Source organism: Sceloporus occidentalis, unplaced genomic scaffold, assembly GCF_023333645.1.
Source record: "Sceloporus occidentalis isolate IW3139 unplaced genomic scaffold, rSceOcc1.0.p SCAF_7, whole genome shotgun sequence".
NCBI classification, from domain to species: domain Eukaryota; kingdom Metazoa; phylum Chordata; class Lepidosauria; order Squamata; family Phrynosomatidae; genus Sceloporus; species Sceloporus occidentalis.
This window is the reverse complement of record NW_028316987.1, coordinates 95837677-95862756: the sequence shown is the minus strand read 5'-3', so window position 1 is coordinate 95862756 and position 25080 is coordinate 95837677. Positions and strand designations below refer to the sequence as shown.

The window sequence follows — 25080 nt, the reverse complement described above, 5'->3', positions numbered from 1 at the left end:
TCCGCAGGTTTGCCACCCGTGGATCTGCGCATCCATGGGTGGCAAGCCCTAGGTTGCTCTTCTGACCATCCCAAAAATGCCATTAGAGACAATAGGGATTGAGGCCCTGTGGGGTTTTTTTTTTGTGGTTTTTTTTTGGGGGGGGGTATCTGCAGGGGGGTCCAGAATGGATCCCCTGTGGATATGCAGGTTTGACTATATATCAGAGAAAGGGGAACCATCCTTCCATAAAGCAAGCAGTCTGAGTAAGCCAAAAGCCAAGTGTGACTTTTGCCTGATTCCACTTCCCCCACCCCGACATACGTATCTCAGAGAGAGAGAGAGAGAGAGAGAGAGAGAGAGAAAATATGCCAGAGGGGCACCTCAAAGGAGGGGTGGCACCTGGCTAGACCCTTGTCCTGCTGTGATGTGTGTGCGTGCACACTGGTGTTAATGTGCTCCATGAGAAACCCAAGGCAGCAGAGGAAGGGCCCTTTCATCCCCTCCTCAATTGCCCAGCCATTGTGGATGGGTGGCAGGTGGGCAGGTGAGCAAATGAGCAAGGCAGCAGGAGAGGAGCATAGAGGGCAGAGTATGGCACTGCTGCCGCCACTGCCCAACAGCCTTTTCTGGGTCTAGCCAAGGAGGAGGGGCAGATGAGCGAGGATGCAGGAGAGGAAGGGAGAGCGCATGTCCCTCAAAGCTGCTCCCCTGGCCCAGTTCTCTCTGTGTGGAGGAAGCACAGGCAGCAGATGGGGGGAGACAAGCCCACCCCTCCCAGTTGCTCGCCTATCTTGGTCTTCCCCGCGAAGAGGAAGCCCAGGAAGGGGAAGAAGTGTACCCCTTCCACCTGCTGTTACACTTTCTCCCAAAAATGGGACCTCCAAGCAGCTTCGAAGCAGCCAGATTTTTAATTCTACTGCTTGAAAGTGTAAAACATTTTTATTTATTTATTGCAGAGTTTTACATACTGCATTTGCAACTGGGTGTTTCCTCTTTGGGAGAGCCAGATGTAGCAAACCTAGGATTGCCATGGAATGCACACTCAAGAGGAAGACACCAATCCAAAGTGGTTGTAGGATACCAACGCCAGCCAACATAATCTGTTGCATTTACATTTCACGGCTAGACAAGAAAATGTGTTAAGAGGGGGAAAGTGTGCAAATAAGGGGGGAAAGCTTCAAAAGTAAGGATTGGAGAAAGAAGTTGAAAAGCGACTGACAGTGTACCAAATGAGATTTTTGTTCATGATTCTAATGAAAACTTGTTTTTATCAGCAACCATGAGAACTAGAAGCCCACACTGCATATGACAGGGACCAATAAATGAAACCGCCCCTTCTCTCTGGTTTCCATTGAACTTGGTTTCTATTCAGGGCAGAATTTCTTGAGATTTTCCCACTAAGTCTACTTTTTAAATAATATGCTGGGCACATACTCTTAATTTTTTCCCTATGCTACCATTTCTTTCATTATATTCTTATTGCTTGTTTTTGATTCAGCTGATTACACTTGATGTAGTGTCTTTTGGAATTTTTAAAACAAGTTTGTGAAATTATCTGCTTAGAGCTGATGATGACAAATCTTGTGCGAGACAATAATTCTGGTCCATGCCAAGCACACCAGAGTATATGGGCAAAAGATTGCTTGGGTATAGCTGTGGTGGGTTTTTAAACACAAATTTTATTAAATATTTAAAAAGAAATTGTACAATAACTCAAACACATCAAAGTGTACAATAACTAATAAAAAATTTTAAAAAAGTGTACAATCATGTCACAAATCGTGTCACAAACGCATCAAATAAAATATATATTCAATATTATGTCTGTTCTTAGTACTTCCTTGGTTACTGACTTAATCCCATCTTTATATAATATCTTTTCTTACTGAACTCTAAGTAATCATATCTCCTCTATTGATTCTTGCATTTTTACATAAATATAATTTTTTTCTTCACATCCGTCTAGATTAACGTCTATTACTTTTAGACTCCAAATATCTTTATCTTCTCTTACCTTATATAATAACTACTATTAATACTCAAATATATATGTTTCTAAAAAATAATATATAGAAAAAAAAGAGAATCAATAGACTTTATATCCATAATGAGATATTCAAGGTTATTTGCTTTTTAACCTAATACGTTTCTAAAACTGTGTACATATTATCTTCATTTATCTTTCGCAGATAATCCTTCCAAATTTCCCATTCTTTATAAAATTTCCCCAAAGGTCTATCATTCACCAAAAACGTCAACTTATCCATCTCGTAGAGATCTAACATCTTCCATTTCCATTCTTCAATTCCTGGACATTTGTCTTTTTTCCAACTCTTAGCAAAAATACTCCTCGCCGCGGCTAAAGCAAACATTAAGGTTTTTCCATTTTTTTCCCCACAATTCTGATCTTCCATCATGTTCAAGAGATAAAATTTAACAGTTGGTCGTTCCTTCAATCCAAAAATTATCTTCATCTCTGTATGTCTATTCTTCCGAAACATTTTAGCTATAGGGCAGTTCCACCACATGTGTAAATAGCTTCCTACATCTTTATTGCATTTCCAACATACGTTTTTATTTTGCTTAAACATTTTGGCCAATCTATAAGGGGTAAGGTACCACCTGTACACATGGACTTATAAATGTTTTCTTTTAAATCAACGCTTATATCTTGTTTAATTTTTCCCTTCCAAAGGGAAGGTTTTTTTTTTTAAAGAAGTACTGAAGTACTGTAGTATATGTATTTGCTCAAAGGAATTTTGAGAATTTCCAACAGACCTGGCTTCACACACAGGAGGATCAAACATAAACATAGACCCTCTATGTTACTTTATTTGGATGTTTAACTCATAAATGGAAATGGGAAGAAAAGCAATCAAGTAGAATCATAGAATCATAGAGTTGGAAGAGACCGTAAGGGCCATCCAGTCCAACCCCTGCCATGCAGGAACTCTCAATCAAAGCATCCCGACAGATGGCCATCCAGCCTCTGCTTAAAGACCTCCAAGGAAGGAGACTCCACTACACTCCAAGGGAGTTTGTTCCGCTGTCGAACAGCCCTTACTGTCAGGAAGTTCCTCCTAATGTTGAGCTGGAATCTCTTTTCCTGTAGCTTGCATCCATTGTTCTGCATTCTAGTCTCTGGAGCAGCAGAAAACAAGCATGCTCCCTCCTCACTATGACATCCCTTCAAGTATTTAAACAGGGCTATCATATCATCCCTTAATCTTCTTTTCTCCAGGCTAAACATCCCCAGCCCCTTAAGTCTTTCCTCATAGGGCATGGTTTCAAGACCCTTCACCATTTTAGTCGCCCTCCTTTGGACATGCTCCAGTTTCTCAAAGTCCTTTTTGAATTGTGGGGCCCAGAACTGGACACAATATTCCAGGTGGGGCTTGGCCAAAGCAGAATACAGTGGCACTATTACTTCCCTTGATCTAGGCACTATACTTCTATTGATGCAGCATAAAATCGCATTGGCCTTGTTAGCTGCCGCATCACACTGTTGACTCATGTTCAGCTTGTGGTCTACTTGGACTCCTAGATCCATACAGAACGCTAAACTGCTGTATGACCTGAAATCACTCTCTTTCAGGTCAATCTTAAGAATAGTCCCTTATATGAACTAGCAGCGAAGCTCACAAATACTACCTTTTGGACTACAATTTCCAGTCAGCATAGCAATGCTGCAAGGGGGATTCTGGAATATGTAGTCCCAAAAAGTAACTTTCTAAGCTCTTATTAGCACACAGTTCCCCTCCTATTCTGCAGAGAAACCATTCCACCCAACTAAATACTTCCCTTTATCACTGTCACCTCTTTTCCAATACAGATGCTCAAGAGCACCTGACACCTCTGGGCTGCTAATAAACCCACATTATCATATCTTTCTGGAAATCACTGCTTTACCCTATTTGCATGCTCTTAACAACAATGTCTCTGTAATACAAAAGGCTTGATGCAAATTATCTTACCAACACAAACGCTTCAACAATTAAACACTATCTGAGGCTTTAAATGCTATTATTCCAGATGTTACATTCCTGTGCTGATACTCAAAGCAGCGTCAGCCTCTTTGTCCTGAGGTGCGACAGCGCCTACTCATTCCCCATGCCAGTGGAATCCTATCAGGTTCTTATGCAAGAATAGTCTTTCCACTCCTCATTCTAGAAGAGAATGGGGACTCACTCTTTTGAAGCCAGATCACTCCCCATCTCCCGCCCTGGTCAGTTCCCTGGTCATCTTCTGTTTGTTCTTCGTGTCTCTTCCCTCAGGCTCCCTTTGACAGACACCAGACAGTGCTTGGACTTTGTTATCCCTTCCTTTAGGTTCCAATTATCACTCTAAATTTCTCTCCAGGAAGGAGTGATGTTTATCAGGAGAGAGAGAAAAAAAAGTCTGAGTCCATTCTGGATGCTTTTCCAAAACTAATGGACATTTGCTTGGCCAGCAGGAGACAATGCTAAAAGGAAACCAAATCAGTAAGTTCCTGATGGTTAGACACTTTAGTTTAGTCAGGGAAGCCCTATCCCTGTTTGGCAACCCAGAGGAAGGGGCTGGAGCTGTCAGAAATAGTTGGCCACAGCACTAGTTCTCAAACGGCGGGGCTCCATGAATGTGCAAATGAAAAAACACACATTAAATAAACAATATATTTTTATTCATATACTACATCAAGGGGTTGGGGGAGAGTGACTTCTGTATGTAGATGTAAAGGGGGGGTCTCAAGGGTAAAAAGTTTGAGTACTACTGGTTTTTCCTACTGATATTACAGTACTGTATTTAGTGAAATGTTTTTTCTCAGTTATGGTTTTGCCATTGTTTTAATGTTTTATCAATTGGTTCTTCTCAATTTTCCAGGCAGAATAAGAATGTCTTTCATTTAAAAGAAAAAAACCCCGAACAACTCAGTCAAACAGTCTGGCAGGAGAACGCCTGGCTTGTTCAAATACTGAAGTCACCAAGCAGCTCCGCACTTGGATTAAGCCATGACATATGCAAATGCAGATCTTGGAAGGCTTTGGTGTTGAAGCAATACAAGGGAAATTAGACCTGCTCAGAAAAACAGCACAGCTGGTGTTTACTAGTAGTCTGAGCCTGAACAATGAAAAATATATAAGGGTCATAATACTGCAAATGTGCCTCAGGAGGTTGTAAAGCTGGCAGAGGAGTAATTCCAAGGCACTGAAAAGCCACAGTGAGATACTAGGCCAGCTCTTCTAAGAGATGCCAGTCTCATCACTCAGCATGGGTACTTCTGGGGCACGATCCTGCATCACAAACTAAACTGGGGGCTGCTGGGTGGGCAAGACCTGCAAGCTCTTCCTGGCTGGTGATGGTGTCTGCAGAGGCATCATTTAATTCCCAGGAACCACCAAAAATACCTGGCTGACAAGGAGAGGGCATCTCTGCCCTTTTGATATGAACAACAGGGCTACTCAGTCTGCTCCTACTCCTATCATGGACTGGCCAGAGACCATTATCATGGCCTAGCCTGTGCCATTTTACTTAACCCCAGCTGAACTGGCACATCCCACATTCTTGGTAAAATTTGTTCAGAGGAGGTTTTCCTTTGCCTTCCCTTGAGGTTTAGAGACTGTGACTTGCCTAAGGTCATCCAGTGGGATTCCATCACTGAGCGGGGATCTGAACCCAGGTCTCCAGAATTACAGTCCAGTGCTCAAACCATTACAACCAAACTAAGATGCTGAGGGAGCTGTCAGCACCTGTTATGTCTGATCCAGGGAAGGATGCTCCCTTTCCCACACAAACCGTCCCAAAACATTTGTTCATCAGAGAATCTCTCATCGTCTGATGATACCGGGTGCTGACTAGAAAGTGGACTAGTGTCTCCGTATCTGCAACATTCATGCCAGGACAGCTAGATTGAAATCAGCTTTGCTATCTTCTCAGAATCTACTCATTTATAAGTTAAAAAATTTATGCCCAAAAATTGACCCCCAAATCCCAGGTCGACTTATTTATGGGTCAGTATGGTAATCTGACAGCAGCTCTTTCAGATTTCCCCACGCAGTTTCTTTCGGTCCTGAGCCAAGCAGAAAGAGTCCTGGGTGACTGGTTTCAATTAAACAAACAGAGTCCCTCTCCCACCTTCACTGGCCGCTGTCTGAGGAGTGAAGGTTGAAACGAAGGCTGAAACACTGAAGCAAAAAGCCTCATTTAGAGTCCCTCTTGATGTGTGCACACAAACACACACACTATCCACGAGTCATGGCAAAATCCATAATTTTGGCCCCAAAACCTGTTCTCGACTTATACATAAGGTTGACTTATAGTTGAGTAGATACGGTAAGTATTTTTGGCTGCCCACACATTTCAGCATGTTTTACTGCTAGTTTTAGTACCATCTGTATAGCTCTGCTGGATTTTATTGATTTTTATGGCTGCTGCTACTGTGCTTTTAATGTGGTGCTTCCATTGTGTTTCTTAGTTTATTTGTATACCACACTGTTTTTTCACTAGAAGGTGGCCCATAAATCCATTAAATAAATACCAATATACATTAAAGGAAGCCTGAGCCGAAAACCCCGTCCGACATCTTGCTTGGATTTCTGCAATGCGCTCTAATAATAATAATAAATCGTTTATTTATAGCCTGCCTTTCCTTGAGATCAAGGCGGGTTACAGCATCATGGCAACAACAAACGACAAACAAAAACAATACAATATTAAACATTAAAACCAAAGAATTAAAAACACAGATTAAAAACCGTACAAAAACTAGCCAAAGTGCAGGTGCAAGAGGAGGGGGGGGGGAAGAAGCGTTACAACATCTGGGGGAAAGCTTGTTCGAAGAGAAAGGTTTTGAGTCTCTTCCTAAATTGGTCGAGGGAGGGGGTCGAGCAGAGCTCTTCGGGAAGCGAGTTCCATAACTGCGGGGCTGAGGTTGAAAACACCCTCTGTGCAGTCGCAGAGCGTTTCGAAAGAGGAACCCTCAGAAGTTGCTTCCCGGCTGACCTGAGTGTACGGGGCGGATTATATGGGGAGAGGCGGTCCTCCAAGTACCCTGGGCCCAAGCCATTTAGGGCTTTTATAGCTTATAACCAACACCTTTGTATTGCGCCCGGAAGCGAATAGGCAGCCAATGTAGATCTTGCAGAACAGGTGTTATATGGCTGGACCTGGAGCATCCAGTGACCAGTCTGGCTGCCATGTTCTGCACTAATTGAAGCTTCCGGGTTTGGTACAAGGGTTGCCCCATGTAGAGCGCGTTACAGAAATCCAACCGAGAGGTTACCACAGCATGTACCACTGTTTCAAGGCCCCCTTGGCCCAGGTAGGGTCTCAGCTGGTGTATCAACCGAAGCTGATAACAGGTGCTCCTGACTGTCGCATCCACCTGAGATGTAAAGGTGGAGCGATGAGTCCAGGAGCACCCCCAGACTGCGAACAGAGTCCTTCAGGGGAAGCGTGAACCCATTTAGGACAGGTGGACAAATCTCTAAACTTGGACCCGGGAATCCTATCACCAGTACTTCCGTTTTCTCTGGATTCAGACTGAGTCTGTTTTCCCTCACCCAGCCCATTACTGACTCCAGACAGGCATCTAGAGGAGAGATGCCATCCCTGGTCACTGCAGCAGTCGGAGACACAGAGAAACATATTTGGGTGTCATCAGCGTACTGATAACACTGCGCCCTGTGTCTCCAGATGATCTCTCCCAGCGGTTTCATGTAAATATTAAATAGCATGGGGGACAGAATGGCTCCTTGAGGGACACCAGATGTAAGGGCCCTCTTATCAGAGCACACGTCCCCCAGCTGCACCATCTGGAATCGACCCAAGAGGTAGGAATGGAACCACTGGAGTGCGGTGTCCCCGATTCCCAACTCCCTCAGGCGTTCCAGAAGGATACCATGGTCAATGGCATCGAAAGCCGCTGAGATGTCTAAGCACAATAACAGGGATACGCTACCCCTGTCCATGCTCAGACGGAGATCATCGACCAAGGCGACCATGGCAGTCTCAACTCCATAGCCTGCCCAGAAGCCAGTTTGAAATGGGTCTAGAAAATCAGTATCATCCAAGACCGATTGAAGCTGAATGGCAACTGCCCTCTCGATCACCTTCCCCAAGAAAGGCAGCAGTGAAATAGGCCGATAATTGTTATAGATCAGGGGGTCTAGGGAGGGCTTTTTTATCAGCGGTTTTACAATGGCCAATTTTAAGCTGGATGGAAAACGCCCTTCCCTGAAAGATAAATTATTTATGCGGCGTAACATAGTAGTTACAGCTGCGCCCCACTGAGCTGCTAGCCAAGAGGGACAGGGATCGAGAGAGCAGGTTGTCTTCCTAACACTTCTAAGGATCTTGTCCACTTCCACAGTACTCATAGACTCAAACTGATCCAATACAAGAGTCCACGGAAGCTCTGGAGTCCTCTATTCTGGATTCTGTAGAAATACTGGCATCGAGATCAGCCCTTATGGGGCTACCTTTGTACCAGGTTCGGAAGCTACAACTAGTTCAGAATGCCGCAGCCAGATTAATTACAGGTACCCCGAGATCGGACCATGTAACACCTATACTAAAATCTCTTCACTGGCTGCCTATTAGCTTCCGGGCGCAATACAAAGTGTTGGTCATTACCTATAAAGCCCTATATGGCTTGGGCCCGAGTTACTTGAAGGGGTGCCTCTCCCTACATAATCCGCCCCGCACCCTCAGAACAACGGGAAAAATTTTACTTGACTGCCCCAGGGTAAAATTAGCAACAACAGCCCCTACCCTCTGGAACTCTCTCCCAGAAAAGATCCGACTCTGTCCCACATTAGTAGCCTTTAAGAAGGCATTAAAAACTCACCTTTTTCTAGTAGCATACCTTCCCGATGCTGTTTAGATTAGGAACTTTCCCCCATAACCGTTGGTTTTAATGGTTTGGATATGGCTCAGGTTTTTTATGAAATTGTATAAAACTGTGAATTGTAACTAGTGAGGTATTTTATTATTCTGTACTGTGACATGTGTCACATACTCGCTATACTGTTAACCGCTTTGATCTATAGGAAAGGCGGTATATAAATAAAGTTTTTATATTATTATTATTATTATTATTATTATTATTCAGATTTATCTATAAAACTTAGTAACAGAGGTATCACTGGACATTAAAGCGCCACGTTAACATTTATTCTTTTCTGAACCATCTTTCAAGTCTGCAAACAAATTCCACAGATAATTCTGCAAAATGTCAGAGTTGGTAAGCAAGCACTCTGCTTTTCACACCTGATCAAGAGCTCACTAATTCTGGCTTGGCTCTGTAGGTCACCATTAACTTTTTCTCCCCTGTCTCCTGTGACTTGTGCAGTGACCCTGGAGCAAGATGGAGACTCTATACCACCGCTTCAATCTTCTGCAAAGCTATAATGTAACAAATCTCCATCAAGTTGTATGCAAGTCAACGCAAAATCAGGAGAAGAGACCAGCATACTGTAAAGCATCAGTACCAGGACACATGGCATCACTCCATCGAGTGGACCAATGTTAGTATACGTTAACTTGCCTCTCTAAAATGAACAAGAATAGGTGCTTCAGTATGCCAGAAATAGCTAAGCTGCTACTGCAAACATTAGCAGCTTATTCTAACACCTTCTGGCATTGCTAGAAAGCTGTGAGTATCGCCAGAATCTCACCAAGGTTCACACTGGCAGGCGCAACTGTTTTTGTGGAACACGTTAACAAGTTTTCATTAGCTCTGTAACTTGTATGCCATGGCAAAGATGAATATAGGTGCTTGATTTAGATATTCTGACATGTATAGAAACATTTTGGATTTTGTAGCTGCCGATGCAAAGGATGTGACACTCAAAATGCCCTCAGGAAGTATTCATTCATCTGGGAAAAGCCACTGCTGTCAACCATAAAACATGGAACCCCCTTCATTGTATTTAATCGAGACACAAGTCAATCCATTTTAGTTAAAGAACTACAAAGCACTCGTAAATGTCAGCCAGCAGCCTCTTTTTCCACCACTCCCTCTCTATCCCAGTATTCTATCTTCACAATCTCTTACCTCAAGTAGCAGCAGAGTCTCTTGCTCTGTCCATTCTCGCCCAGCACTAGCACTTTTACTCTGGAGGAAAAAAAAGCAGGGGGAAAACAACTTACTGATCCACTCAGTGCATAGCTAAGTAAGACTGGTCTTCTCTAGAGGGGCAACTGGTGGATCTGCTCATTCTGTTAAGGTTAGCCTTGCTTGAAACCAAGTTGAGAACGTCCTGCTGGAGTCAAGATGTGCTTAGTAGGACACCCAATCAAATAATTAATTAAGAATTTCTAAATTTAACATAAATCTGAATGAAGAAAAGATCCACAAAGGATTTTTTTAAAAAAACAAACTCTAAAGAAAGAGATGCCATGGATGCAAAGAAAGACTGTAGGATTGCAGGGAATGAAGGAAAAGAACAAGGTCCATCTCACCAACACCCTGCACTGGTACAGAATATTCTTGTTAACTCAAGTACTGACAACATATACTGTATTTTCTGGAGTATAAGACTACTTTTTAACCCAGGAAAATCTTCTCAAAAGTTGGGGGTCGTCTTATATGCCGGGTGTTGTCTTATAGGGCAGGCGCTGAAACTTCTGAGCCAGAATGGAGAATCTGCAGTTGCCGCATATGGTGGGGGGAGCTCAAAAACGGCCGCGGCCACATCCCCACCGTATGCGACGATCGTATGAAAGCAGCTACCACTTTGATAGACAGGGAGGGCTGGGCAGTCAGCGAGAGCTGACCAATCCAAGCAGGCTTTGTATACAACAAGGTTTCCTGCTAAGTACCTGCATGTCATTTGAATTAAAATTACCATATTAAAATCAAATCTGATGTTTTTTTAATTTTTATTTGGTGTGCGTTGGAAAAGGGGTAGTCTTATACGGTGAGTATATCCCACACTCTATACTTTAACTGGAAAAGTTGGGGGTCGTCTTATACGCTGGAAAATACGGTATTTGCCCACCACCATGCCTATTTTCTGCAATGAAGAGATAACCAGAAGCAGCAAGATGCCTACAATATCCAGTAATGGCTGCTATCAAAAGATCCAAGCAAGCAAATAAAGCTGGGGGCTAGGAAAGGTGGACTTCTCCCTCAAATAATCTACTTGCATTCCTTCCTATCTCCAAATACAGCAACCCAATTTCAAATGTTCATGAACCTCCTGAAATTCTTTAACAGGCATTCATAAATATCTAGATCAGAAAAAGAATCAAGCATCAATACACTAAGGCTGCAGAAATAATCCAGTTTGACGCCACTTTACCTGTCATGGCTCCCTGCTATGGAATCTTGGGATATATAGTTTGTTGTGGCACTAGAGTTCTCTCACCAGAGGCAGCTATATATTTCACAAAACTATAAATCCCAGAATTCCACTGCACTGGGTCTTGGCAATTAAAATGGTATCAAACTGGATTATTTCTGCAATGCAGATGCAGCGTTTGTTGCAGAATACAAAAGGTAGATCGGTATGTGTGTGTGTGGGTCAGTGTAACAGCCATTGTGAACCAAAATCTGTAGCACTTAAAAATTTCCAGAGGTTTACGAATATGTAGAAACTTAGTTATACACATGATCCATAACCTTCACAAAAGGCAAAGGAGCTCTTTTTAAAGTAATTATATATCTAGCTTGAGCCATTACAAAAAAGGGAAGACAAGAAATTCATATATCTGAGGCACAAAAAAGGCGCTCTGATAGCCTTTAGGGCTGAATGGGGTATAAGTACTCTAATAAAAAAAAGTTAAATGGCCTGTTCCACAACTATTACTATGTGCTTTTGGTGGCTTCTGGACTGGAGAGAGATGAGCTCTTACCTTTGCTAATGTTTTCTTTGAGTAAATGTCTGTACGAAGCCCAAAGTTCTGCAGGTCAGTAGGTTTCTCTTTGTTCTTCTCAGGAAAATTCAGCATCTGCTGAGCGGCTGGGATCTATAAAAAGAAATATGAAACTGCTCAGAACAAAAGGATGACATGAAAGCAGGAGGAAGAATGAGACAGGAGTTATAAAAATACACTGAAAAATGTTTGCGAAGCATTAAAAATGGGTAATATATATTAGATTTTTGTAGCACTTGCATTATTATTATTATTATTATTATTATTATTATTTTGCCCCCAAATACCCTTTAGAAGACACGGAGGCATTTTCACTATATTTCTGGGCCATAATTAAGCCCAGGAGAGGCTAAAAACAAAACAAAACAAAACAAAAACAAAACCCACGTCAAAACAGGAAGTGTGCAGAAATCACATCCTATCCACTTCCTGTTTCAAAAAGGGTGTCTTTTGAGCCTAAACTGGCCCAGGTGATCTTCAAATATAGCAGAAATGACATCAACACTTCAAAGGGGTTTGGGGGGCATTTTGGAGCAAAATGAACATGCTTTTGTAAAAATTTTGGACCCCATTGGGGACCACAAAAATGGCACTGGGGCCACATATGGCCCTCAAACCACATTTTGACTACTCTTGCCCGAGGGCAACGTTTCAATTAATCTGCTCAGTATTAAGAAATGTTAAAAAAAAAAAACAAGAACGAGAGCACGAGAGAAAATGTCTTTAACCAGAAATGACTAATTGTGGCTTCAGGGCCATCTAGTAACCACAAAGCCCTCCCAAACTTTGAATATAACCACACACAAAAGGCTTCATCTATTGGGATAAAATAAAAATCATACCCACACTCCCCAAAGTGATGCCACCCTAGGTGAGTCAGACTGTAATCTCTATCTTCCCTACACGGAGTGACAATGCTGGTGATGGAAGTTCTAGTCCAACACATCAACATCACAAGGAGCACACAACCCCCTTGTTTGACCAGGTCGAATACCTCACCAAACTACAAATCACACGATTCTACAGGATAGAATCATGACAGTTAAAGTGGTGTCAAACTACTTTACTTCTGTAGTATAGCTAGCTACACAAAAGGTTGAAGTGCCAAAATGACTGAGCGTTGAATACTGACCGAAATCAAAGGGTGCTCAACAATGGCTCTTTTTCATCCTGGAGATAAATGACCAGTGGGGTCCCACAGGGCTCAGTCGTGGGCTCAGTGCTATTCAACATCTTTATCAATGACTTGGAGGCCAAAATTGGGGGCATACTCATAAAATTTGCAGATGGCACCAAATTAGGAGGAATAGCTAATACTCCAGAAGACAGGATCAAAATTCAAGATGACCTGAATAGACTAGAAAGCTGAGCCAAAGCTAACAAAATGAAATACAACACAGAAAAATGTAAGGTACTGTACTTAGGGCAGAAAAATAAAATGCACAGATATAGGTTGGGGGACACCTGGCTGAACAAGAGACCTATACGTGTGAAAGGGATCTGGGAGTCCAAGTAGACCACAAGTTGAACATGAGTCAACAGTGCGACGCAGCAGCTAAAAAGGTCAATGCAATTTTAGGCTTCATCAATAAAAGTATAGTGGCTAGATCAAGGGAAGTAATAGTGCCACTATATTCTGCTTTGGTCAGGCCCCACCTGGAATAGTGTGTCCAGTTCTGAAACAGGAACACAATTTAAAAAAGACGTAGAGAAACTGGAGCATGTCCAAAGGAGAGCGTCTAAAATGGTGAAGGGTCTGGAAGCCATGCCCTACGAGGAATGCCTTAGGGAGCGGGGGATGTTTAGCCTGGAGAAGAGAAGGTTAAGAGGTAATATGATAGCCCTGTTTAAATACTTGAAGGGATGTAATATTGAGGAGGGAACAAGCTTGTTTTCTGCTGCTCCAGAGACTAGGACCCGGAACAATGGATGCAAACTGCAGGAAGAGAGATTCCACCTCAACATTAGGAAGAACTTCCTGACAGTAAGGGCTGTCCGACTGTGCAAAACACTCCCCCGGAGAGTTGTGGAGTCTCCTTCCTTGGAGGTCTTTAAGCAGAGGCTGGATGGCCATCTGTCGGGATGCTTTGATTGAGAGTTCCTGCATGGCAGGTGTTGGACTGGATGGCCCTTGTGGTCTCTTCCAACTCTATGATTCTATGATCTACAGGGCAGCTAGCAAATCTTGCAGGATTCTTACCTGAGGTGTACGCAGATGCAGCGGCATAAGCCCAGAGGGTGTGTCAGCCAGAACATTGAAGTGTGGGGTGGGAGGGGGACCCATGGCCATGGGGCGGCTTTCTGGATCCACCTGGTAATTAATGAGCCCCCACTGTTCCAAAAAGGCATGTACCCTAGGAAGTGACGTCACAAGACAGAGGGAAAAGTCATGAGAAAAGCAAATATAACAGACTGTAAGAATACAGCCATACTGAAAAACACTGTCCTATAGGGACTCTTTGGACCTGGCCCAAGGCCTTTCCTCCTCACCCCCTGCCATTCATAAATTTAGGTTATAATAAAGGTAGGTCTCCCATTTGTGCTTCCCTTGCTGAACAGGAAAGCTAAGAAGGGTGAAGCTCCATGCTTGCTGCTAGCTTCTCCTCAAATCACCAACCAACATGGCACAGAAATTAGTTGGCGTGGTAGTTCTTTTTGCATAAGGTTATCTGCCACAGGGAGGAGGGGAAGAGGAGGAATGAAAACAAAAAGTGGTCCACTAGTAGTTGGTTTATCGTTAGCTCTGGGTCTGAGTGCTTTTGATATTGGCTCCATTCACTGCTGGCTTCAGCCCAGCCATTTCTTATCTGTGACTCCCTAGAGATCAGCCTTATGGAAATGTGGCCCTAAGCATTTAAAAAAAGAGAGAGATGTCTATCACTGCAGTATAGAAAAAGTAATTGGAGAAGCCATTTCTTCAGGACTACCACATTCTCCTCACTGTCAACACTAGAGTGGGCAGGAAGCAAAAAATACACTGCTGATTTTAATACAAGCTGTAATTCTGCTTTTCTCCCTTTAGCCCAGAGGGGCTCCACCCTCAGCCAATTCCTATGCAGACCCCAAAACAGTTACGTCCTCAGTCACTTCCCCCTGCAGCTCTGGGGGGCGAAGGAGAAAATGCTTTTCCTGTCACCTTTAGGTGTTTTTGTGATGGCCCTTTGTAAGCTGTCAAGTCACTAGGCTCATAGGAATATCTATGTCTGTCTGTCTGTCTATTATAATCAAATACATAATTTAAAGAATAAGCAAGTTAAACATTTCCAGGGCTGCCTGACCTAACGGCAGAGATATGTTAGTGTGCCCTGCTGACATGAGTATTAGTTAGAATATCAGTTTCAGCAGAAAGAAACAAGTGTGGTATGAGTTGATTCTAATGAAGGTTTGACGTTGTTGAAATCTGACTGCTGTGGTAACTTTTTGAAATGCTACAAAAAGTAAAGCACTTTTTTTCTACCTCTGCTCAGACTGTGGCTTAAATGCCAGACTCTGCCCAATGCTATGTCTTTTAAAAATAACCTGCTGTCTCCAACCTGGTACTGATGGCACACACTGATCTAACTGAAACAAATGCTGACTCTTGGGATAAAACCCAATCATGGTAGATTGCGCCTTCTGCCACCCTGAGAATCCCCATCATCATCAAAACTGGTGGTGGAGGGAGAGGTCCCTCCTACCTTCAAACCTCTTATTCCTTTATTAGGCACCCTGCTTTTGAGTGAGGCCCATCCCTATGAGTTTTGCCAGCTAGATGTCAGTCTCACCCAAAATGACATGACCTCCGTGCATGTATGTTCTTCAAGCTCAGTTGACAGAAAAGAAGAATGTGAACAGAAGACTTAGCTCTTGCTTTGTACTGAACATATACTAGGGAGGTGTCCTTCTTCTCAAGCATTAGTGTCCTCCTCCCCTTATTTTCCTACTTCTGATGCTGTGGCATGGCAATATTTTTTTGTGAACTAAAGGTAGGTGATAACAAACTTTGCTGGGGATAAAAGACTCTTCCGTTGGTAGTGAAGGGCTGCAAGACCTACCTCATTACTGCACAAACATCTCCAGTCAAGTTCCTTCTGCAGGCCGTGCTAGTCAAGTACTCTTGAGGGTTTAAGCGATAGGTATCGATCATGAAATTGCGGTAAGCTAAGTATCTGGAAAGAAATCCAAAAACATATTAGAGATACAACTTCCCCACTGTGTGAGGAATGCATCTATTCTGACCAGGGCTTTCTTAATCCTTCATCCTTGAATGCAAACACACCTCCTCCTCACTCAGTACCAGGTTCTTACTTCCCTTTGCTATAGCGATCTGCCTCCAATTAAACTGACAGACATGCTGATTTTGGCTGCTCTGGTTCACTGGAGCATGTAATAGAAGCCAAGTCACATATTTTGAGCACAAAAGCTGACTCCTTCCACAGTAAGGAAACCAGCAGAACAATCAGTTCCCTTCAGCCTAAATACAGGGTTCCATCAAACTGGGCAAGAGCTGCCAGTTCATCTGTCTGAACCCTCAGCCCAAAGAAACCTACACAAATTTCAGCATGACAGTCTTTCCTGAGGCATTTCCTAGCCCTCCAGAGACCTCCGTCGGCTCCAGACATCATGGCCAATGATTAGAGTCATAGACCAACAACATCTGGAGGACCAAGCGCTGATGTGGGCAGAGAGAGAAATATGCATAGTAGTCGGACACACACACTTCGGAATAATGAACCAAGTACCTCTGAATGCACACTCACTCTAGCATGGAAGTGGAAACCATGCAGCCCTTCTGAGGTCACTGGACTGCAACTCCCAATATTCCACAATATTGGGAACTGCAGTCCCATCTGGAAGGCCATGCAATCAACCCCTCCAGCCTAGAGATTTGTTTTTCAGTACCAGAAGTGAGATGATAGTAGTCCTGCTCACACAATACTTTCCACCAGCAGGCATTCTACATTTCACTGTATAATAACATTTATAATGCCTTTTCCACCAAAGGGCAGAACATCAACATATATAAACAAAAACTGAAGATAAAACACAACACTATAAAATACTAATATACTAAAATAATATGCTAAGACAAAATCCTTATCAATCATGAGGTGGTAGAATAGAATGAGGTGATAGGGAATTCGTTTATTGTTATCAATCTGAAACTCCTGGAAGCCATCACAGATGACCCAGAAATCTACTGGAGGATCCTGATAAACTTTCTAACTTTGCTCACTTCAGTTGAGATAGTCATTTTAAGACGGACTAGGAAACTAGAGTGTACCAAACAGTAAAATTTCATGGGCAAACAGCATTTTATGAAATTGGTTCTCCCATACTCAAACCTATCACTGCATCTAAATACCTAAATAAAAATAAAATAAAATAAATCTACAACATCACACTGGGGCCTTTAAAAAGCAAAGGGAGGACCATGTGGCCCTCCAAGTGTTTTTGAACTTCCAACTCCTATCAGTATAGCCAGGGATCAGAGCAAATGGCAGCTTGGAGTCCAATAATGTCCAGAAAGCCATGAGTTCCTCACCATCTCTTTACAGGAAAGGGACATGTTTGTGAAACTCATCACCACATCCTTTCTTTGCAGTTTAATTACTTTATCACACTGCAATTTGGAACCTGGGCTAGAACGTCAGTGAAGGAACCTTTGCAGCGCGATCACTCATTAAAAAATTATAGGAATAATGTTGGTCTATTAGAACACCCCAAAGGCACCAGATCCTGTCTGACCTTGGATGCTAAGCAGGGTCAACCCTGGTTAGAACCTGGATGGGAGACCACCTACAAATATCAAGTGCCATCAGCTATGTTTCATAGGAAACAACTGGCAAAGCCATCTCTGAGTATTCCTTGCCTAAGAAAATCCTAAGAAATTCATGGAGTCGCCATGAGTCAACGGGCAACTTGAAGGCACATATACACATGTTAGACAAATATGTTTTTTTATCAGGACAAAGTAAAAATAAAAGTAAAAAAAATGAGCAAGCTTTCAGGGTTTTTCCACCCAAAGTGTGTTCAACCTGGATGTAAAGTCAAGATAATTCAATTTAAATGGACACAGCACCTCTTTTACCTCTTTTCCAAAACAGACTAGCCCTTAATGCAGGTGAATGTGCAGGGGTTATCTTCAGTCTCTCTCTTATCCATATTATGGTCATGTGAAGCTCTTATATCACATAGGGTTTTTTTTTAACACACAAGAATCGTTTCATTGAAAACTGGCATATGAGGCTAACTTCAAACTATCCCTGGACTTAAAAGAAGAAAAAGGAGGACAAAAATCATTTAATCTGTGGGCCTCTTTTTAAAAAAACCTATCTGAACGGAATGCTGTTTCGGTGCCTATTATTCCGCCAGGGCAGGGCCAGTGTCTGAATTTTTAGCATTCTCATTTAGCATTGAGAAACTCAACCAACCACGAAGCTATCTGATTTTCTTTACTACTAAAAATGGCAGCAAAGGTTACCTTATGGATCTAATTAACAAGGCAAGGATTTTGTGAAACTGACACCAAGCTAAGTACTTCAGAATCCATGTGCATGAGTCACAGAGATCACAAAAAATTATGAACATCAATTTCAGGATAGGTCCACCAAGGGAGAAACCAAACTTAAGGATCTTTTTGGGTCACTTTCAGATGTAATAAAATATAAAATGGATGATCATTATGCTCAAATAGCAATCGATGGCTTTCATTATTAGCTAAAAGGAAAAGGGAATTAAAGTTTAAAATATGCAAAATGCACAACCATATTGTCATCTTCTTGGGTGTTTCTGCATCCAAAAAAGGCACACACATTCAGTCACCACCCCAGGCGCTGGAAAAAGCATGCGTTTTGGTTCAGTAGTCCTTTGTAAAGAGACTCCAAGGGGAATCGGGAGTTCCCCTGGTGCAGAAAGAGCTGGGAACCCCACTTCCCTTACCCGGCAAGCATGAGAGGGTTTTACATATGGAAAAGCAGCGGAAGAAGACCACCTGGGACAGTCTCTTGGCTTCCTTTTGCAATCTTCCACAGTTAACCAACCATAGTAACAAAAAGAAAAGAACAATGGCAGAAGAGGTAAAGAGGTTCAGTCGCAAACAGGACAAAGATGCACAGAAGAGAAGTATCTTACAGAAGCAAGGAGAAGTAAAGCAAAAACATTTCTGAGGTTTCTAACATTGCTCACCAGCTGTTTTCCCCATATGAGACATAAAACACAAGGAAGGTTTGGCCCACTTAATGATTCATCTCCTAAACCCTTCCTATTTCAGCATCAGATGGAGATTAAAAAAAGTAAAGCCTAGTAGATCAGTGCTAGTCTGTGGGCTGCTGCCAGTCTGCAAGCCACCATCTGCCAGCCCAGAGCCATTTTGCCAGTTATGGAATACCCACCCAAATGGCACCAACACTGTTGTCATTATAGCACCAAGTGAAAATACATTTGCTTGCTAAACCTTGATGGCTTACGTGGTCAAAGAAGTGGCTGATGGACCAGTATAGGTCTGTGAGCTCTTGGCTGCCAGTCCACAGCACGTTTCCAGGAAAGAAACAAAACAGCCATAGCAATAGGCATAAACAGGGTACCAGTCCCTGGCAAATTGGGGGGGGGGGGGGGGGATGGGACCATCTCAATCCCCCCACATCATATAGCTTAAGAAAATTTGCTAGCAGCTGGTATATTTTTACTGTATTTACACATACTGATGATTCACCATTCCCCCTACTCTTCTGCCCATTCAAAATTTTGGAAATGTCAATTTTTCTATGTCACCCACATATCCCTGTATTTGGGAAGATTTCACCTTTTCATATGTCATAATTTTTTGATCACTTGTTATACTTTATTAAAATTCAGTTAAATTGTTTTTTTTAAAAAAAGATAGCTTAAATAGCCTGTCTTTTACTACTTTCCTCAGTGTCTTTCCTGCCCACCCAAAAACCTTGCTTAGCCACAACAGATTCTTATAAACTCCTCTGGACCCGAGCCAGATGCCTGGAAGCAAAACCTCCAGGCAGGATCTTCTGTAGAGGCAGGTTTTTCTTCCACATTATGGGGTTTTCCGCCGTGGAAGCTGAGTCTATTGCCTCAGGCATGTTATTCTTTACTTAGAGCTTCCCTGGAGGCTCAGCCCAGGAAACAAGAATCCAAAGCAAGGTTCTTTGCACTTAATAGAAGTGCAGAAGCACCAATGCAGGCTGCTAGCTGCCTATTAAGAAATGCTTCCAGCTCTACTATGCAGGACAGAACACCAGTCAGTTTGCAAGTATAATTAAGACCTTAATGATTCACAAACCAAAGAGGGCAACTGACACAGATCACCCCAGTGCTTGTCATCTAAGAAAGAATCTTGATCGCTTCCCACTGCTATCAAAAACATTGGATGCTTCTCATTACTGGACAGGAATACTTTTGTGCAGCCTTCCAGATGTTGCCACACTACAAACTGAAAGAGCCCTAGGCAGTACAGCCCCGGACAAGAAATGCTGGAGGTTTTAGTCCAGCAACCTAGGGATAGAGGCAGAATTCCCACCTGATTTAGCAAATTCCATATAATTATTCTAATAAGGTTATCATAATTATGGTAACATTTGGTTACTTGTATTTTCCTAGCAGGATAATCACTCTTGGTAGAAGAACAGAAGAAAAGTACCGTGATTAGATGGTTTGGGAGTGAGGTTCCTAATTTTGGATTCTAAGAAAAGCTGATCTCTTTGCTCCTTGGGGGGGGAAGGCTGGATGTGGAGCTCACTTGGGGGGGAGGGAATGGGGGTCCATGCCCTCCATGTTTTATGGCCACACATATTTATTATTATTATTAACCTTTATTTATGAAGCGCTGTAAATTTACACAGCGCTGTACATACAATCTTTTAGTTAGACGATTCCCTGCCCTCGGGCTTACAATCTAAAAAGACATGACACAGAAGGAGAAGGGAGTGGTGGAGGGAAAGGGTAAGAGGTCCAGCAGTTCCTCTCTACCTCCAAGGCCTGGACCAAGGCAGATGGACTGGAGGGAGGGCGAGGCTTCATAATGGATGGTTAATCATTTTCCAGGGAAAATACATACTCTCAAGTAGGATAAAACATATACAGTACATAGCAATACAGGAAATGGTTCAATAAACAGGCACCACAAGAACATCAAATAGTAAGCGACAATTATGCAATGCCTGGGAACGCTTCTCTGAAAGCCCCTCTACTGCTTCAGTGGTTCTACACTTTAGAGGAGACAATTTCACCTTCTTAAAGGCAATCTCTGCAAAACTATTACCAAACGACTACACCTGCTTTAGCAGCTCAATTAAAGGAAGGTCACCCCAAAAGGTCCTGTGCCAAAGCAGTTCTTTTTTCTTGAAGAAATAAGACATGGCTAAGCTTCTGAATACCTAAGAGGTTGTAGCCAGGGGCACTCATATGTTGGTTAAATATACCTATCCTTTAGCAACTGAGAAGTCAGCCAAAAGACAAGAATAAACCTAGCACCGCACTAATTTTTATTTAACAATGCAGCACTTCCCAGGAATATCATGACCTTTAGGTCTGCCCTTAATAAAAAATTAATAAAGGGGTGGAAAATATTTTTAGAGCAATCCAAAATGTAGCCCTAACTGGTGTTCAGGCCAGAGATGAGTCATAATTTATTGAATAAGAAATTCAAAGGGAATTAGTCTAGATAGGGATTCATATTTTTCTTTTTTCCTCCTTTAAAAAATCTGGAATGGCACAACACTGGCAGGAACTAACTTTACAGATATATATAGACCACCTCTCCTGGGCACTGTTTACTAAAGAAAAGGAAAATTAAATCCAGCAATGGCAATGCAGCACGTAATTAAGAGTCCAGAATAAAACAGATGAGAACTACAATAGAAGTATAGTGTCTAGATCAAGAGAAGTAATAGTGCCAACTGTATTCTGCTTTGGTCAGGCCCCACCTAGAATATTGTGTCCAGTTCTGGGCGCCACAATTCAGAAAGGACATTGAGAAACTGGAGCGTGTCCAAAGGAGGGCGACAAAAATGGTGAAGGGTCTGGAAACCATGCCCTATGAGGAACGACTTAGGGAGCTGGGGATGTTTAGCCTGGAGAAAAGAAGGTTAAGAGGTGATATGATAGCCCTGTTTAAATATTTGAAAGGATGTCATATTGAGGAGGGAGCAAGCTTGTTTTCTGCTGCTCCAGAGAACAGGACCCGGAACAATGGATGCAAGCTACAGGAAAAGAGATTCCACCTGAACATTAGGAGGAACTTCCTGACAGTAAGGGCTGTTCGACAGTGGAATGCACTTCCTCGGAAGGTGATAGAGTCTCCTTCCTTAGAGGTCTTTCAACAGAGGCTGGATGGCCATCTGTCGGGGATGCTTTGATTTGGATTTTCTGAATGGCAGGGGGTTGGACTGGATGGCCCTAGTGGTCTCTTCCAACTCTACGATTCTATGATTCTATGATTCTATGATTCTACAAAGTTCATACTGGGTTCTTTAGTTGCTGGACAAGCATAATCTCTGCAAAGTTCTCCACATCACCAATGCTTGGACAGTAGCCACAGGGAAGAAAAATCTGTGGTGCCAGAAAGGAGAAGAAGAGGCACACTGCCATGTCTCTGTGACATGTGATGATGACTATGCTGTTGGCACAAGCCATGAACGCCTGGGATTGTTTCTGCTGCTGCAAGTGAGTACTAGTTATAACACATTAAGAGGGCATTGTGGTGCTTGCCTTGAGTTCAGCCAAAGCCCCACAATGACTACAAAGTACCATTTGTTTTGGAGAACAAGGAAGACTACGGCTGCAGCCAAAGTCCACCTCTCCCATTTGCCAAGATAGAAGAAAGACTAGACTCACCATACTGGTTTCAATCTAGAGCTTCTCATGACAACAGACAGGGGCTTAGATGATTTCAGCAGGATACCATTCCCAAAGAGCAAGCACCTTGACTTTGCTAAGATTCAGGCTGGATCTTGTTGATAAGGTTTATTGACACTGGGGCGGGTTACACACTGCCATTAAAGTACGCACAGAGCGCGTACTAGGGTTAGGGAGGTGCAGTGCTTCCGCACCACCCTAACCCTAATACGCGCTCTGCGCGTAAAAAATGACGGTGGCCGTTCCAGACGGCCGCCGCCATGAGGACGTCACGGCCGCGCCGCCTCTATACAGGGTGGCGCGGACGTGAAGTCCTCGCTCCGCGCCAGGGCAGCTAGTGCGCCCTTAGCGCGGACCAGGAAGGAGCTCCATTTTGGAGCTCCTTCCTGGTTTGCGGCGCCGCTTTGCGTCACTGGGCACAGCCTTCAGACGGCTGCGCCCAGCGAAGCAAGGGAGAAAGGGGCCAAGCCGCGGGGTGTCCTTGGGGCTTGAAGCCCCAAGGACACCCCCTTTCAGGCGGCGGGGAAGCGGCGTTTTGCCGCTTCCCCGCAGCCTGGAAACTGGCGGATTGGGGCCTCAGCGGCTGCCATTCTGGCCGCTGAGGCCCCAATACACCGGGGAAAGGGGTGGGTACAGACCGCCCCAAATGGGCAGTCTGTAACCCGCCTAAGTTATGCCTCTTTTTTCAGAGTCTGGCCTATCATAAGTCATTAGTATTTATATAACTTTAAAGTCCTCTATCACAGTGATGTGAATAACACAGCCCTCTAGTTGTGGCTGGACTGCAATGCCCAACATTCCTCACCATAACTATGCTGGGAGATGCAGTCCAACCATATTTGGAGGGCAACGTAATTCCTGCCTTACTCTTGAAACCGTACAGAAGCTTGCATTAATTAACATGGAACGGGGCAGGCAGTCCAATTATCAAAATGACCCATCAGAATTGCAGTGCTACTGGGATTACAGACTCCACAGACTCCCTACAATGGTGATAATCTGCTTCTGTTGGTTCCCCCCCCCCAAAAAAAACAACAAGGGACACAAGAGCTTTGTGGGGCAAGTTTATTTTACCACACAAACATGGCATGGTGTTAGATTTGGGTGGAGCCACACTTCAGCTGGTGAGCTATGGCCACTACGCTGATCTCTGCCATCGCAGGGCACAGGCCACAGCTTAAAAAAAGCCTTCCCTAGCTGTTTAGCCTCGTTTGCAACTTTCTCATGTTAGTGTCTGCTGTGAGAAGCTTCTTGTTCTCTTTCTAATGCCACCGAATGATCACAAACTCAATGCATCCTCTGAGGTTCTAGCATACGAAGCACCCTACCTACATTTAAGAGCTGTAAAGGCAAAATGGAGGAAGAATTCCAAGATGTCTGTCATGCAAACCACACAGCCAAGTGACATCTTGCACATCAGTGCTTCAGTCTAAGATGCAGCAACATTCATGCTCACTGACATTTTGCAACATTAATATTGGCGAGACTCAACGGGGCTGCCTCCTGCTGCGCAAGGGATGTCTAATGTTATTTTTAAAAAATCAATAGACAACCCCACCAGGGACGGCACGTGCGATATTTAGCAGCAGGAGTTAACACTACCTACAAAGCAGCTACTGGAGGAAAATCCTCTACACACCATGTCAGGCATTGTTTTATCATAAAGCAGAAAGAAAGGTTTATTTTGCTGTTGTTAAGCCATCACCACTAAGTCGTCAAGATTTTTTCCCCTCTTGAGGTATGGCAGGTGCTACTAATAGGACTAACTAAAATTGCCAATAACAGATACAGACCCTAGTCCAAATGCTACCAGAGAAACAAGCTACACTCACAACAAAACAAAAAAAATGTGTTCAGAATATGTATAGCTAAATAACACATCTAAAACTTCATCACTTGACACATTTTTATTAAGCTAGCGCTGAAATACCAACCTCTGCAACTTTAATCCATATCTGTAGGCCATGAGTTGGATCAAAATTCTAGGCACATGCAACTGGGCAAGTGGAGGTAGCTTCTAGCATCTGCTTCTCTCCCATGAGAGCCCTCCAGCCTTCAGAAAATGCAACATTAGGAGATCCTTCTAAACAGCAAGTGAGTGGCAAAGCTTGTCTGAATTAAAAGGTTTTTGCCACCTGACAGAAGGAGAGTAAGCACATCTCCAGTCTATAGGCTCTTACAGAAAATGAGTCCAAGGTACGTACACTCTCCTACATCCTCACTGAACATGCCTGCAAGGGTGGTGGCACCCAGCGAAACCCTTCTCTGCAGGTCTCAGAACTCATATAGGGTCATATTGGGAGATGCAGCCTTTCAGGTAATCTGAAGCTAAGCTATATCAGAAAAGAGCCAGCATGGTGCAGTAGTTTGAGCATTGGACTACAACTCTAGAGA

At 43.2% G+C, this 25080-nt stretch overlaps 1 protein-coding gene across 1 annotated transcript in view; it reads right to left on the bottom strand.

Moving 5' to 3' along the window:
- Nucleotides 1-25080, bottom strand: part of SMARCC1 (SWI/SNF related BAF chromatin remodeling complex subunit C1) — a 120136-nt gene that overhangs the window by 51872 nt on the left and 43184 nt on the right. The window contains exons 16-19 of the mRNA XM_089533830.1: nt 15873-15986; nt 14039-14192; nt 11818-11931; nt 10016-10075 (exon numbers count right to left, since the gene is read on the bottom strand). Coding sequence (XP_089389956.1) covers nt 10016-10075; nt 11818-11931; nt 14039-14192; nt 15873-15986 — 442 coding nt within the window. The remainder of the gene's footprint in view (nt 1-10015; nt 10076-11817; nt 11932-14038; nt 14193-15872; nt 15987-25080) is intronic.